At 35.9% G+C, this 16,970-nt stretch overlaps 1 protein-coding gene across 1 annotated transcript in view; it reads right to left on the bottom strand.

Moving 5' to 3' along the window:
* LOC311090942 (arsenite methyltransferase) overlaps nt 1–14,580 on the bottom strand; it is a 49,461-nt gene extending 34,881 nt beyond the window's left edge. Inside the window, exons 1-10 of the mRNA XM_084126588.1 lie at nt 14,293–14,580; nt 13,312–13,442; nt 13,077–13,227; nt 12,813–12,949; nt 12,644–12,713; nt 12,439–12,520; nt 11,666–11,797; nt 11,333–11,475; nt 11,126–11,248; nt 10,911–10,989 (exon numbers count right to left, since the gene is read on the bottom strand). Coding sequence (XP_083982714.1) covers nt 10,912–10,989; nt 11,126–11,248; nt 11,333–11,475; nt 11,666–11,797; nt 12,439–12,520; nt 12,644–12,713; nt 12,813–12,949; nt 13,077–13,227; nt 13,312–13,442; nt 14,293–14,385 — 1,140 coding nt within the window. The 5' untranslated portion in view covers nt 14,386–14,580 and the 3' untranslated portion in view covers nt 10,911. The remainder of the gene's footprint in view (nt 1–10,910; nt 10,990–11,125; nt 11,249–11,332; nt 11,476–11,665; nt 11,798–12,438; nt 12,521–12,643; nt 12,714–12,812; nt 12,950–13,076; nt 13,228–13,311; nt 13,443–14,292) is intronic.
* Nucleotides 14,581–16,970: the final 2,390 nt, after the last annotated feature.

The raw sequence follows: 16,970 nt of genomic DNA, 5'->3' as shown, positions 1-16,970 counted from the left end.
TTCACTGTGCATTTTTCAAGAATTATTCTTGAGACTAATCGGACCCTGGGGATCTAGACCTCAGTGCTGAGGTTCTAGAATAGGGTCTATTAGACGTCCATTTGGACTCAAGCCAACACAGCACATGACAAGTGGAGTAAGTGTTTGCTCCACCCATGAGGCCCTTATGAAAAAAAGTGCTTTTCATTATGACACAGAACCGCCTGACCTCATGTCTGACACTTTTTATACGATTTTTTACAAAATATTATAAATGAACAAGTCAGAGTTAATAGACTAAACTAAATAATAAATAAACACCTTACTAGCAGCTGGATTTGTTCAGCTGTGCACCAAATGACCCTTTGTTAAACTCCACCCCCCTCTCAGACAAGCTCTGCAGAAGGTCCCATAGGAAAAGAACTGGATCTTTTATATGCTGTCTTTCTTCAAAGCAAATGCTAGATTATTAATAACACGATTAAAAACTGGCAGAAACTGAATAAAAATCAATGCAAACATTGGTAAACTGAAAAGAGATAAGCCTCATTTGAAAGCGATTACAGTAACGTTAATGTAAGTGAACGGATGTCTCACTCACTATTTTTGGATAATTTCTGTAAAAGTTCATTTCAAATTTTACCCAAACACATCAGAAGTCTGTAGAATTAGACTTAAAAGAGTAAAACTTTGGCTGTGTCACAATTCAAAGGCTGCATTCTTCGAAGGACTCAGACTTCGAAGGCCGCGAAGGTTGGACTGAGCGCAAATGGGACGGTCCAGCCTACAGAGGACTCCTCTTGTCGCCTAGCAACTGTGACAGTTTCCGTGAGCGGCAGTAACGTTTGTATTGGACTTTTTCAAAAGTTATATTCAACTGCCTAAGAACAAAACCGGGTTCACAACCTGTCTAAATTTATTCACTTTGGCCCATTTATGTACATAATAAAGAGTATAAACTATATAAAATCACATCTTGGTATAGTCAACATTTAAACCGCTTAATATATTTTTACATTTGTAGCGCCTTTATAACTTTGCTAGTGAGAAATGCCATGTAGCTTTTAAGTTGATAAACTATTTTACCAATTCGTACGAATTCGTACGAGTGATAAAAAGGTGGCTAATTCGTACGAATTCGTACGACCTCACTTGTACGAATTTGTACGATTTGTCTAAACCCACGTGATGGGTTGGGTCATTGGGCAATTCGTAAAATATGTACAATTTAGCAAAAATCTTACTAATTCGTATGAGTGAGGTCGTATGAATTCGTACGAATTAGCCACCTCGTAGAATTCGTACGAATTGCCGTGAGATCAGGCTGGGCTGACAAAACGTTTCTGTGCAAGTGTGTGTCCGCACTGTATGTGTGTGCATTTGAGTGGAGAGAGAGCGGAAGAAAGAGAGTAGGCCTATGTGCTTTCCCAAATTTTGTGGCAAAAAAAAAAACATGGAAATAAGTTTTTTTAGTTTTTATCCCATTGTTTACTATATTTATTTGCTAGGCCAGTGTCATTCTGGGTTTTGGTTCTTTTGCTGTTGTAGTCTGAAATAACTGAAATCATTTAGCGAAGTGATATGGAACTGTAATGCGGTCAAGACCTGCCTGCAGTGCCTGGCTGGAACTACTTTAGCCGTGCTTAACTACTTTAAGGTGTGCAAAAAATAATTGCACACCTTAGAACGTTCATCAACCAATCAGATTCAAGCATTCAACTGCCCTGTAGTATAAATTTACATATGCAGTTAATTGAGGGCATAATGTAGCCATGAAATATTTAAACATAACATTTTAGATACCATTCAAACCTATAACAGTTTTGTCTCACAATTCTGACTTTTTTCTAGCAATTACGAGTTTATATCTCCCAATTAGGACTTTATAACTCGCAATTGTGAGTTTAAATTACAATTCTGAGAAAAAAAAGTCAGAATTGTATGTCATTTACTCGCAATTCTGAGGAAAAAAGTCAGAATCTCGAGATTATCTCGCAATTTTTATTTTTATTCTCAGAATTGTGAGATAAGCCTATCGTTTTCTGCCACCAGGTAGGCTCCGCCCACAAAATACATAATTGCTGTTTGCAAACACCCAAATGACTGATAGCAAAATTTGCTAAGGAAGTAGGCTATTGGTAGGCTATTATGTTTTTAATGCGGGGATTAGCAAAGTGTCAAGTGAAGAATTAAACAAACATTGATTGTATTAAACAATTTATTATCTTCTGCTGTCCTCAATTCCATAACAGAATCCACAGGGGATTGTGATTTTCTTAGCCTGTGTGTATCCGCAGTCTTGAGATGTTTATGTAAGGATGTGCTGAAATATAAATCTTGGAGTGCTCTAGTAACGCTTGCATGTAACTCTAGATGCACTACACTAGCTGTGATGAATTTGGTCCCCACCCACCAGGTGCTCATGCAAAGTGAATATCATGAAAACAGAATTTTGACAGTGATAATAATATTAATACCACACTGACTCACAAGATCCATTCTGTCTGTACACCAGTTTGCAATCAGCTGACCTGTCCGTTTTCCCGCTGGTCTTTCATTTGCATACGCATATGGCAGTGCGGTAATATTTCATCAGGTGCAGTACACATAGTACTATTTGCAGCGAGCTTACTGCAAAATAAATCACAAGCATTTTAGTTGTCCCAATTTCAAATGAAAACTGTTAATCAAACTCTAAATAATCAATATAAAAATGCATATAAATGAAAAAATAAAGTGTCAGACTGCAGTGAGCTCTGCTATTGTCTTCTGACATTTGAAAGCATTACTGCCTATTGAGAATCTGTAATAAAACTGTCGTGTTCTTCAAATGGTCACATTATACTAGCACACAAAACTATAAAACTAAACAAAGGAAGTTAGGGCACAACGCATTTATGAGCATCCCAACAAAGACATCTCATTGGCTAGCAGACCTATGATATTGCAAAGGCAATAAATTTGAGTTGAAGTTTTTGTGACAGTAAACAGCCTGTCTGTGGAAGAGAATGAATTGTGGGTTAATTGAGAGGCGCAGTTTTGCGATAAAGCTCCTCGGTATGACCCCTGTAATAATGAGCAGTAGGCCTATGACAGAGGGCAAGTTTTCCTTGACACTCCTAACAAAAAATCTACTGCCTTAAAAAAATAAAAATGATATTAGGTTTATCATTCAGGTTGTCCCCCATTTCTTTATCTTTAGAGGAAAAATAAGACTACATCACTAGTATCTAGAGCCTGCGTAAATCGGATATTAAATTATCTTGTAATCACAAAATGTCTAGACAGTGGAACAATAAAAGGTTATTTGGTGATTTAAGGACTGTTATGGTTGTATTTGGAAGCAGTCCTGTTTAACCAAGACATTCTGTCTGCAAGGTCCTTGACCATCAAAAAACTCACAATGGGAACAGGAAAACCCCTGTTTTTCCACTCTCCAGCTTGTCTTACAAATGTGGGATTTCCCTTATTAACCGACACTTGCATTGATATGAAATGGAATATGTAGCGCAACAAATCCAGATATACTATCGAGCCAGTGACCCAATTGCAAGCAATCAAATGGGAATAATGAAATCCTTCAAACCAAACACTATTGTTGTTTCTCCTCTGTTTCTCCTTCATCCGTTTTTTTTTTTGCTTGAGAGATCAAAGGCGAGGGTTTTAGCATTCCTCTGAATAAGCTTTTAGCTTAACAACACAGGGCAATTTAGATCTCTTGCCGGCCAAGACAAAAGCTTCCATGGATCTGTTAGCTGATATTCTAGTGCCTATTGTTGCCCTTGAACCTGATAAATTTGACAGGGCCCAAGAGAATGGACATTGTGATTCCACAAAGCTCTCCTTCAATAACCGCGGGGCTAATCTCCTCGCCTGATACCGTATTAATAACCTTTTAATTAAAACAGAAAGCGACATTGAACAAGGACTAAGCTGCCCCATGCTGGGAAGTATAACGAGAATCAATACGTATACTCGCAGACTATACGAAAGGACGTTCGAAAGAGAGGAAAAAAGAGGCCCCTGTGAAGTGAACAATGTCACAAAAGGCAGATAGTGAGGAACAAAAATATTTGCTTATCAAAGGATTCGAAAGGACCAAAGCTAAACAATGCATCAAAGTGTTTGTGTATTCGAAATTATTCGTATTAGAATTAATTCAATTTTATTCTATTGATTAATGACTTTTATTTTATTTATTTTTTAAACTGTATGAATCTTATTTATCTTTTATTCATTGATATCTGTGTGTTCACTTAATCATCATTAATCGTTATATTTCTTATGATTATTCGTTGACATGCTGATTTCTTTAATATATTCTGATTTCTTTAATTATTTTAAAATGTAAGTTCTTTTGTGTCTCTTCTGGGGTTTGTCCTGTTGACCGGGTGTGTTTTCCATCAGAATTGATTACGTGATGCTCCTTGGTATCAAAATATGTTCGTTTCCATCTCTGCAGACATGAGATAATCCAAGATCTGCAATATTATCTTAAAGGGTCTTAAAACCATAATTGCTTATCAAGTTATTCTGTGTGCCAAGGACCATGGTGACCTAATAAGACCTGCTAGGGTAGCCTACATTTTGTCTTGAGTGCATCATTAAATGGTTGCAAGAGACCAATCAAGAATAGGTACTTTCCCTAGTCCCTTCCTGTTAGGCACAGCATAAAATTGTTAGTTTCAGAAGACTCTGGGCTTCTTCTTCTGCTTCTTCTCTTCTTCCTTTCCTTGTATTCTGCAAAAAAGTAATCTGATGGGTTTTTTTGCAGGTAGAGGTTGCATATTCAAAACAATAACAAAGGCATGGCTTGCTGATGCTGTGAAGGAGCGTGGAATGATGGGATGTCGTCTTCACCTCCACTGCCGATGAAAATCAATCCGACGGGACTCACAAATCATGTTCATGGATGAGGTAATGAAATAAAGTTTTATAACTGTTACGTTTGATCACAGGTTTTTTTCTCATTCTAATGAATTAGCCGCAAGTAACGTATGTTTAATGCTAAATTACTACTCGCACATCACTTTATTTGTCGAATTAAATAGTGGGGTAAACACAGTGCAGTTTTACGTGTTTAAAACAATCACACTAAAAGTACATTTGAACGTACTCACAGCATTTGCAAAAAGGCTGACTTACTATTTACTGTATGTATAACACAGTGTATTTAATTACACTGCCATAGACTTTTTTACCAGACTTGTTAAACAATGTTAGGACATGACACCGATATTGATCCTCATTTAATTTATCCTTTTGTCCAAAACTCTTCTTGGCTACCTTTTACGTTTCTTGGTGTCATCTCTGGCGACAGAACTGAAAACGATAACGAAAAATTGTGGTCCATGAAGACTGTCTGAAAACAACAAAATGCCTTGCTAGAAACAACAACAGAGTTGCGTGCTACGCTACAACTACTACTTCCGAATTTTTAATGAGACTCACTGTGTTGCCATGGTTTCAACGGCAGTAAAAGCAGAAAACTAGGATAAATGTGGACATGATGCCATTGACAGGTGACACATATTTCTCTGGATTTAAACAATGTTGGAAACATTAGGGATTATGTAAGTACATAATTGAACAAAATTTATACCACTGTGCTAGTGGGTTTTGGATATTTTAATGTAAAAAAACACATACATATTGCACCTTTTAAAAGAGCATTAAATCAAAATTCTAATTAAAATATAAGATATTCTACATTTGTTTCATGTTTAGGTAACACTTTACAATAAAGTTATACATTTGTTAACATGAAGTAATAATGAAAATACTTCTAAAGCATTTATAAATCTTATTTAATGTTTATGTATTGCTCATTGTTAGTTCATGTATTAACTAACGTTAACGAATGGAACCTATTGTAAAGTGCTGAATATCCTGTTTCATTCCTTAAGTTTCATATTGACTTCAAGACTGAGATTTAATTTTTCACACAATTTACCTTAAAACTAAAAGGAAAAGCAGGTGAATGAAAAAGGAAACAGCATGATTTATAGCCAGGAAATGTGAAATGCTCTGATAAAGATGTGGTTGCTTCAGTCTGAGTCTGCAAAAACCTGCTTAGGAAAGCTGCTTGTCTGTCCTCAGCCGTGCCTGGCACACAGGGGTCACGACCTGGTCATGAATCGCTTCTATCAGCTCCTTGCTGGGACAGGAGGGGAGGGGAGCCGTGAGCGCTTTTGATCTCGGTTGGCTAGTCAAGCAGCATGGGTAAGATATCCCTCAGCCTCTCCTGCAGGTCAGGCTCTGTGGGAGCGGGGCTGAGGTCAGGTCAAGAGCACCGTTCTATTTTTCCTCTTCACTGAGACTCAGTTGAGCTCCTGTAGCTTCAAGCATTGCCTCAGACATGTGTGGTTAGAAGTATGCTCGGCTATGAATTGCGAAGGTGTTCATTTATGCATCTAGATTATCTTGGTCAGTGTAGCGCCCATAGAGGACCACAACAATTATTTTACTTACTATTGTTAGTCAAAGCAGGTGGTATAAGAAGGAGTGGACATTCTCATTCTAACAAGCATTTGATTGGACCTTTTTTTTATTTTTATTTTTTTATTCATACTTTTATTCAGGAAGGAAGCATTAAATTGATTTTTTTTTAAAAGTGACAGTTAAGACATAATAATGTTACAAAAGTTTTAAAATAAATTATAAATATTATAATAAATAAATATTGTTTTTCTATACATTAAAATTGTATCACGGTTTCCACAAAAATATTAAGCAGCGCAATGGTTGTCAACATTGATAGCAATAAGAAATGTTTCTAAAGCGCCAAATTAGCATATTCAAATGATTTCTGAAGGATCATGTGACACTGAAGATAGGACTAATGATGCTGAAAATACAGTTTTGCCATCACATGATCACTGGAATAAATATAATTCTAAAATATATTAAATGATGTAACTTAAGTCTCAAGCGGTAAAAAAAAACATGTATTTTGCGGAAGTACATTGTTTTGGTTGTGCTAAAACATTCACTTACTAGGCTTAAGGGATATAACCAGTTTAAATGGAAAGGTTCTCAAGCTGACTAGCTGACGACGTTACTTCCTTGAATATAAATTCCAGCACAGTGCTACAACCATATATATATATATATATATATATATATATATATACATATACATATATACATATATACATCGATGCCTCAGTGTCTGTTTCTATGGGCTGCTATACGTAAGTTGTCTGCCATATTGGAAAGGTCGACTCTGGTCTATGACCACTTGAGAGCAAGTTTACTGTTCATCAGCAACCTATTTATTCACATGTATGAATATCTATATCTGCAATAAACATTAGCAGATGATTTTCACTGCATTTAGTTAATTATTAATGTGATAATTCTGCATATTGAGTTATACATGAAAAGACAAACCAGCACATTCTCACCTCTGAAAGGTTATCCCATTTCATCTGGAATTTATAGCTCTGTGGTTTTTACAGCCATAGGCAGCACAATGCTGTGACATTCTCAATTAAAATTCATTGATTTGTCAGTGTGAGTGATGTTAACTCTTCCAAGATGGCAGAAGCGTCGAAATGTCTGGAGCGGCATCTACATATAGCCTACACAAATGGCTACAACAACCTATAATGAAATGACCCTTTACAATAGATAATGATTTACACTGAACTCTGTTAGAGAGCTACATATATCAATTTATCTGTTCAAAGAAATCCAACCTTACTCACCTGTTGAGTAATAAAAACGCCATCTCCACATCGCTTTTACAACATTTCAAAATCAAAGCCAATGTTGATTCTAGTTTTATTACGAGCTCTGTTGTGTTCTCTTCTTGCCACATACTCTCCTCTGCTTGCCGTTATTTTAAATGGGTGATTCCCCAGATGTAGGTTGGAGACTAAGGGTATGTTTACATGACACCAAAACGTGAATATGTGAAAAGGATGATGTCATGAGCATGCGTATTACATGTTCACGCATGCACGTATTACGTGCTTTTTGACAAAAAGTGATATTGCCAACTACTGGCCTTGTATGCCTAATAAAGCCTTTTTAGTCATTTTTGCAGATCCGTGCAAACAGGGATAGTTTTGACAACGCTGTCGTCTGTTTTACATCGTTGTCATGTAAACATTCCCTTAGCGTCGTGAACCATGTCAAACTTTCTCACTCGTTGTGACAACTAAACCTATGCCACTCCCACACCAAACAAAAGCAACTTTTGTCTATTTGCGCATATGATGACATACCCACGGGCGAGTGACGTATGTACACAATTTCTCGCGAAAACCATGCCGACCGGTCTAAATTACAAAATATGTATAATAGGCTTACCATAGTGAATCGGGGTAAGACAAAAACACATTTTGAAGTAAGGATTGTGGCTCATTATTAAAATTTTGTTCATTTTGAACAAAAAAAGTTACATAGTGTACCTTTAAAATAGAAAAAATATATTTTGAACTGTAACATTATAATGTTTTTACTCTATTTTGTATCTAATAAATGCAGCCTTGGTGAGCATAAAAGACTTCTTTCAAAAACATTAAAACCAACCCCAAACTTACGATTTGAACTAGTATCCACAAATCTTAGATTTTGATTTGATAGGGTCTTTCATCTAAAGGAAATTGGTAATTAATGTGAAATTCACTTTTGCAGACATATCTGGCACAGTTCCTATTTATCAATCTTCTAGTACAATACACCAGCTTACGTCATTGAAAACTAATCCATGAACCAGCTCAGAAGACGAGCATCATGCTGGAATCAGTGTGTGGTCTTATACATTGAAGCTTACTCTTCCCTTCACAGTGTCTCTTGACAGTAGAGGCTTTTTAGCTCTGGATATCGTCAAGCATTAAGTGGCTGAGAGTAATGGGATACATTCTGGGCACGCGGTAGAAGCCCAGCACTTTAGGAGAGGTGAAACCAGGACAATGAGAGCCGTTCCTCAGTGCTGTGTTTACATTTAAACCACACCTGCTTCCTCCACACAACTCGGAATGTCACAGCACTCCTTCTCAGAGCGTTGAGGAGAAGTCAGGGAGTTTATTCGACTCATTTCTGGTGAGATAGTCCAATATAAGCTTTTTCTATGGATATATGCCTGAGACTTAATCAACACCTAGAATCCAGGTGAAATAAACCTGTGCACACTCAATTTGTCATGTGCAATGTTTCAAATAACACACTCCTGGATAAGACTTATCCAGAGGAATTTTTTTGTCATTATTAACTTTTTTTCTTTTCTTACAGGCTAATATTAGCAAGTCTCTAAGTAAATTACTATAAATGAGATTCAGAAATGCTCATTGATTGCTTGGGATGAATTGTCCTGCAGGTAATTTGCCTCTTCAAATCATTCAATTATGACTGCTTTATGCCCTTATCATTGACTAATCATATTGGTTCTGCACTGCAAACTGCAGAACCATAAAAATGCAATAACATAGCGAGCACAGAATACGGAGCTAATGTGGGAACACTTTGAGGATTTTGGCGCCACCTACAGTCCAATTACATTTATGCATCAGGACTTTTTGCTGATTAAACCACGTGACGAATTGAAAGGTTGCAATTCAATAAAACGAGACACAATTAAACCATACGAACAAGAATACTGAGATTACACATGATCTTAAATATAATCTTACTCATCATAATAGCACTGTTATTAGGTAAAACGCAGTATGTGCATGGTTGTTAAAAAGTATGATGAAATTCCTATTACTGGCAATAAACCTTTCTCAAGAGACTGGTGTGTGAAAGTGACATCAGTCTACATCCTGCTATTAAAAAAAATCACGTCATTTTTAGGAATAGGGGAAATCAAAAAGTGAAGTTAACATATATCCCTTCTCGGAATCAGCATCAATGTGATGTTGCTTATAAATGTAATGGGCGTTTCTTTGACTAAGAGCTCTTTTTGACACTAAAAAATATTCAATACACTTTTAGATAAACTTTTAATCTACTAACAACAGCAAATATCTATCCATCACAAAAATTCATTCTGTCATTTGCTTTTTTTGTATTTTGATCAATACAATTATGGTGGAAACGACATTTAAATTTTTTTTAAATAAAATTATCAACCTCTAAACCAATTGTATGTTAAGGATAATTTCTAAGGTAGTATTTTATGCAACCTAAATACACGGAACAAAATCATATTTTCACACTTTTTGAATATTTTGACACATTACAGCTTATAATGATGCACAATAAAAAAACAATAGTATCTACATAAGTGATATTAACATGTGATATGTGGGGAAAGAATCTATTTCTCATAGAGTATGTGATCTCAAGAATTCACTTCATTGACAGTCGTCTCCTTGGTAGACAAACAAACTTTTTAAAAAAAAATAAAAATAACAATAAATGCAAAAATACATTTTATTGTGTATTGATATCAATATCAGCACTGCCGTAGTTCAGTCAGAATGGAAAACAAGTGCCAATACTTTTTAAGTCTTCTAAGGGCCAAAAAAATAGTGGCCAGTACAATTTGCTTTACATTTTTTCAACTATAGCACAAAAAGAAGAAGAAGAAAAGAGAACTGTTGCAATGGTTTTAAAGTTCAATTTAAAAAAAAAAGAAGTAAAAAGTACAAATCAAGTAAAATAAAAATAAAATACATTGACAAAGATCTTGGTTTTGTTCTTTCTTGAATAAAAAGTGGATAGCTTTGCTCATGCTTTTCACATATTAATGTAATTCATATTTTAATAATAATTATTGTTTTGTTGTTGAGGCTGCTGTTATTGCGATTACCATTTTTAAAAGTCATTTTACAATAAGCAGGACAAAAAGCTTCCTGAAGTTTAAAGAAAACATATGGAATGATCATTTGAGCACTACAGACACCATATACTCTCACTTCCCACCACATTTTCTCAAGTGATCCAGACATCACATGACCCATCAGACTCTCCACATTTACCTTAGCGTCCTGTCTTTGAGCACTGTTTGACAGAGGAGCCCAGTTTATCCGCGAGAAGGAACGGGCTAAGGTGGCAATACTGGAAAAATTAAAACTATGATTAAAAGTAATTCCTTTTATTGCTTCTATTAAAAAAAATATATCATAACTTGTAAAGTAAGCCTTATTTACCAAAAGATAATGAATAAGCTATGCGCACAAGACAGCACATTTACCTGAGGAGTTCCGCTCTGGTTTGGATCTGGAGTGTCTAACATCGTAATATTGAAGTCTGTAGAGAAACGAGTGTTTTTGAGGACGGCGGCCATCTCGGCATCCACCTCCACTGGGACTTTCGCCTGGAATCGAATTAGCAAAACCGACCACTGAATAAGTCATACTAACATACCAAAAAAAAAAAAGAAGTAGTAGTAGAAGTTTACCTTGAAAGAATGAGAGGCATCAAACTCAAAACAGTCAGCACAGTCAGGCACGGTTCCTTTATATGTGACCAGAGCTTTGCTCTTGATGGAGTTTTGAGGCAGTTTAAAGATCCGGTAAGTTCCAGATGCGTATTTAACATCACCTATGATACGTCACAGGTCAAAGCATCACTAGTTAGAATTTAAAGCATCTGCCTGCATCCACGTTACATAAAAGCTCAATGGCACATGAAAACAAATGCAGTTCAGCTATAATGCAAGCACATACACAAACAAATTGGTAAAAAAATAAAAATAAATAAGAATAAAAAAAAATGTAAACAAATAGGTTACCAGTCTTTTTTTGAAGTTCAGGATTGTGAACCACAATGTGACTGCCTGCAACCATGTGGGGAGTGCTGAAGCCTATGTCCTTCATCAGAGCAATGAGATCTCGCCAGTAGAGGGCGCCAGCCATTCCCTCACCTGATAATAACACGTACTCATTTAAATCCACTTCTTTGGGCAAAATCAAATTCTCTTTCGCATGGATGAGACACATTTCATAAGTTAGTGAAGAATGCAATTTCAATTAAATGTGTTTCAATTGTGGACCAAGGTTATATATAGTATGTATATACTGTAAAAAATTATATGATCAATAAGTTATGACAACATATATTTTTACGTTGCTTTAACTCATCAAAATAAGTTAAGCAATTTCAACTGTAATTTAAGTTGAAATGACTTAAAAATCCAAGTTTAACATACTTAAAAAATTTAAGGAAGCAACTTTTCTCATTTTCATTAAGTTTAATTTGATGTACTAAAATAACAAACTAAAAAAAATAATTGAATAAAAACTAAATAGACATGTATAGAAATTAGATATGATATTATGCCCTTTATTATTATGATATTTAATGATTATTAAAATGATATTATACTAATCTGAATTATACTAAAATAACAGTGTGAACCCAGTGAGAACTGATTTTGACATAATTTTGTCATTTTTTTCCCCCTCTTAATAAATCTTAACTCTAAACAGCCCCAAAAAAAGGAATGCAAGTTCTAAAATGTAACCGATGAGAGAATGTCAGAAAACAAAAAGAAATCAAGTTTACCCCACAGAACTGGATCTTCTTTGAAAGAGTCTGGAATGACTTTGCTTGCATAGATGTCACTGTAGTACAACTCTCCACCCTCCTATGAGATCAAACACGTATGAAACATAGCATTTGTAAGTGCAAGACTTCGTAAAGGGTTTTGTTGCATAAATAGAAGAATGAGGGGAAAATTATCAGTAGCTATATGATGGAAATATCTCACCTTTAGAACTCTGTAAGCTTCACTTATCACAGTTCTCTTATCTGGGCACAGACATATTACACAATTTGACCTAGAAAAAATGATTGGCCTTTTTTACAACTTTTGCACAGGCAGATTAATGGTTTACAAATCATGGAAAACATCATAAATGACCTAAGGATGTGCATACACAACTACATCCAAAGAGTTGTTCTGTATCCCTGCATCACTGAGCTTCTCCATGTATCCTTTCACAAACACAGTGTTTGGTTTTGAGTATCCAAACTTCTCCTGATGGTACTGGATATATTTTTGCGAGGCAACAATCTAATTATGGAGCAAATACAAAGGTTAATGGTTGCGCTTTCTTTCATATTGATTTACACTTTTCAATTATACCATTTATACATTGGTTGACATTATTCAGATCTTTTGTTTCTGAACTTTGAAGTACCATTTCGTCCGTCATATCCAGTCCAATGACTTGACCGCTCTCCCCCACCAGTTTACTGAGGACGAAGCAGTCTCTCCCCGATCCACTGCCCAGATCAAGAACCGTACATCCTTCCAGCTTCTCTGGAATCACCAGGCCACAGCCAAAATACCTGCAGATTTATTTTCTGTGCATTACTGAAACAAATCAGACAAAACTAAAGTTTTAAGGCACAATCTCAGTGCTGCTGCTGTACCTCTTGCAAACATCCGGGTGGACTTGTTTCAGGGCTTCACATGCACTCTTGGCCATGGGTCTGGAGGGCATGACACACGCAGCATTGGTCTGCAAGTCATCTGAAGTCTCCAGCCGAGAGCCATAATAATTCTGGAAGTAATAAAGAGTGAGCTTTAAAAAAAAAAATCTGGTAGAAAATATATCAAAAGTAATTTACCCCAGTGGGGGGCCATCCCACCCCCCTCTTTAAATATTTTACATTTTATAACAACCAAATTAGCAAATGTTTCTATTTCTTTTCTATAACACATTGGCTGATGCATCTTCATCCTGCACATTTTTTCTAAATATATTACAATTTAAAAGTAAACCCACATTGTTCTTAATGGGGGCATCTTCCCCCATGTTACCCTACATTATATGCAAATGTTTTATTTCTGTAATCCAGGGTGAAACTACAGAGTCAGATATTGCTCAGTTGGTCATCATGAATCCAACAGAAATAATGTTTGACCATTTTTAATTTTAATTTTTTTTGAATGATTACCTCTATGTATAGCTATTGCAAAACTACTAGTTTAAAACTCCTATTTATTTTTAATATATTCCTAATTTAATGCAACTTTGAAATGTACAGTTTTAAGTCAAAAATTACACATTAAAATCTTGAAATTGTAAAAATCCAACAAACAAATAACATGCCTCAAATACGGTAGCCTACTTAATGAGGAACATGATTCAGACATCTTTCTCAGACTTCAGAGGGGCAAACTGAAATCAAACAGCTCTGGTCATGTGACTATTTTCACATGAAATCAAAACAGTTTGAAATCTTAAGTTTCTTTTACAGTGCACAATTTTGCATAAAATACATCGTCGACTCTTATTAGGCCACTCAAACGCAAAAGTATATCAGATGTGTATGGGATTAATATGTCGTCGGTCGCGTCGCGTCATTTGCAATGTAAACACGGAGTAACAGAGCGTTGTCACCGCTTACCTTCACGTTTTCGTGAACAGCAGAAGACATGCTAAGGGTTTGTGGTTTACGCTGAAAAGCCAGAGTCCGGAGAAGTGTGGTAACGTGTTTCATAAATGCAAATGAATCAAACGGAATGTAGCCTAGTTGTAGTTTTGTGAACGTCTTCGAGTTTGTGCTGTTGGGGATATAAATGACCCAAAATCTAACGGATTAGTGTATTGCAAAAAGTAAGACGGCCTAAACTTTAGCAATATGCGTCCAACTTCAGGGGTAAAGTCCTTGCTACAAACAGGTCCTGCAGATATGAATGATCAACGCATGCTCTATCACTACTAACCACTAGAGAGCGCAACTCGTCCATAAATTCATGGGACACCTTTCTGCTATTACCATTATACATTACAGGCGATTTATTACTAGCTATGTTTAATGACTAGTGGGTAGAGGTCCCTTTAAGTGTCTTCCAGACAAATTGTGAAATATTTCACTTTTAGGGTAAAATTGAACTTATAACCGTATAATAAGTCTGTGATGATTTGTCAAATATAATGTCCTGGAAACATCTGTAATATTCTAAAGTGTGTATCTGAAGTTAACTATGGATGGAGGTGGTATAGTATTGATGTCTTGGCACAGTTAAAAGACAGTGTGAAGAAGAGGCCTGACATGCTGTGATGAATGCAGACATTGTTACTCTCCCGTGTGTGCATGCAACTGGAAAACTCTTCCCACAGTGTCCTGCTTGACATTAAGCAGAATCAGTCAGCTGTGACCTTACTCTGCCCTCAGAGTCCTGAGCCTTTTACCAAACAACAGCCTGTACTTTGATTAAAGGGTGGTCCGTCCAAGTATGTCTGGTTTCACCCCCTTGTAAGCAAATATCTGTGGGACGAGTCTGAAAGGCCTTTGTTGTCAAAGACGAGACATTCTCTGTCATAGAGATGAGTCACAGTCATAGTGTTTTGACCTCAGAAAATCAATAAAACAAAATGGTACACTCTATAACTAATGCATGAGGAAATTAATAAAATAAAATTCTAAATAAATATTTTAATAAAATAATTAAAAATGCATTTTTAAATATATGTTATGCTCATGAATGATTGATAGAGATTATAAACAAATCAATGTAATGTAAACATTTATTTTCTTACTCATTTCTGTGTTCTTAAATTATTGTTAATGTTAAGCACCATTGTGTACGAAATGTTCTATATAAACCAACTTGCCTACATGCATAAATACAGATGATTTCAAGCCTATTAAATGAATTTCTGCTATTTGCACACATTCACATGTATGGCATCCGATTTGATAAGTTAACCTGACTGTTTATCAGAGCTCTGTTTTTTTATTCTGTGACCCTTTGTAAGTGCATGACCACTGTACCGCAGACCGAGACATCAAAGCCAGTGTTCTCTGTGCGCCATTTCCACCCCCCTCTGTGTTCTCTGACAAACGAATAGTTGTCAAGCTCCAAAACTTGACCTCGGTCTTGGTCTCAGACTTATTTGTTTAATTTCTGTTCCTTTTTTTGTAGTCAAGGCAAGCAAGAGGTTATTGTCAGTTCAAGCCTGACAAACATCTATGCTGGGAAGGGTTCGCTGCCAGACTAAAGGTTATGAGAAGTTGAAGGAAAGGGTAATCTTTGAAAGATCAAATAAAGTGGAAGTCAGAGGAGGAGAATGTGTACAGTGTCACACAGTCTGCCTTTTCCTCAGCAAACAAAACCCCACTGTTCCACTTTCTGTAGTCACATGCACACAAACCATCTCTGAGGTCTTTTTTAACCTCTGCTGCCCTTTTGAACTCCTCAGACCATCTAGTTAAAGCAAGCTATTGCAACCATTCAAGGTTAGTTATTTCCTTTTTACTACAAGAACAATGTATACCGGGAGAGCATCAAATCCTGCTGTGCTTGACTCACTGTGGATGTTCAGATGGTTTACACAATCAGGTGTGTGTGTGTGTGTATGTATGTATATATATATATATATATATATATATATATATATATATATATATATATATATATATATATATATATATATATATATATATATACATATATATATATATATATATTATATACATATATATATGGATGTGTGTGTGTGTGTTTGTACAACTATTTTTTGCGAGGACCAGTTTGAGGTTTAGACCACCAAAGTGAGGACATATACAGTAAAGTGAGGACATTTCTCACTCTCTGAGACCCCTTTAAAGCCCTGATTAAATGTGCAAAACAAGCATTAAATTGTGTGTGTGTGTGTGTCTTTTTACACTTGGTCTAAAAAAGGCTGAAAGCCCTCAGATAAAAGTTACTTACATCTTATGTGATGTTATTCTCTGCAGTTCATTTCTGCACTCTCTCTCTCTCTCTCTCTCTCTCCTCTCCTCAGTAATCTGGCATATCTAATGTGAGATATATGTTCATGTCATTTTCATAGGCATAACTGGGTCACATGAAATCTCTTTGACTTTTCTGTTTGATCAAACATGCAATATGCATGATCACACACACACACATTTCCTTGTTATGAATCACAAAATAAGCGACATGAGGAAATGAGATAAATTTCACTGCTAAATTTAGTCGTAGTAAAGATGGAGGCACATAGACGCATACTGCAAAGTCTTGTGCTTAAGGTTACAAGGCCTGTTTAAGTGGAGACTTCAGGAATAAGGGGCATGAA

The sequence above is a fragment of the Abramis brama genome (assembly GCF_963993115.1).
Source record: "Abramis brama genome assembly, chromosome: 10".
NCBI lineage: Eukaryota > Metazoa > Chordata > Actinopteri > Cypriniformes > Leuciscidae > Abramis > Abramis brama.
The sequence above is the reverse complement of the archived record's forward strand: the minus strand, read 5'-3'. Positions and strand labels throughout refer to the sequence as shown.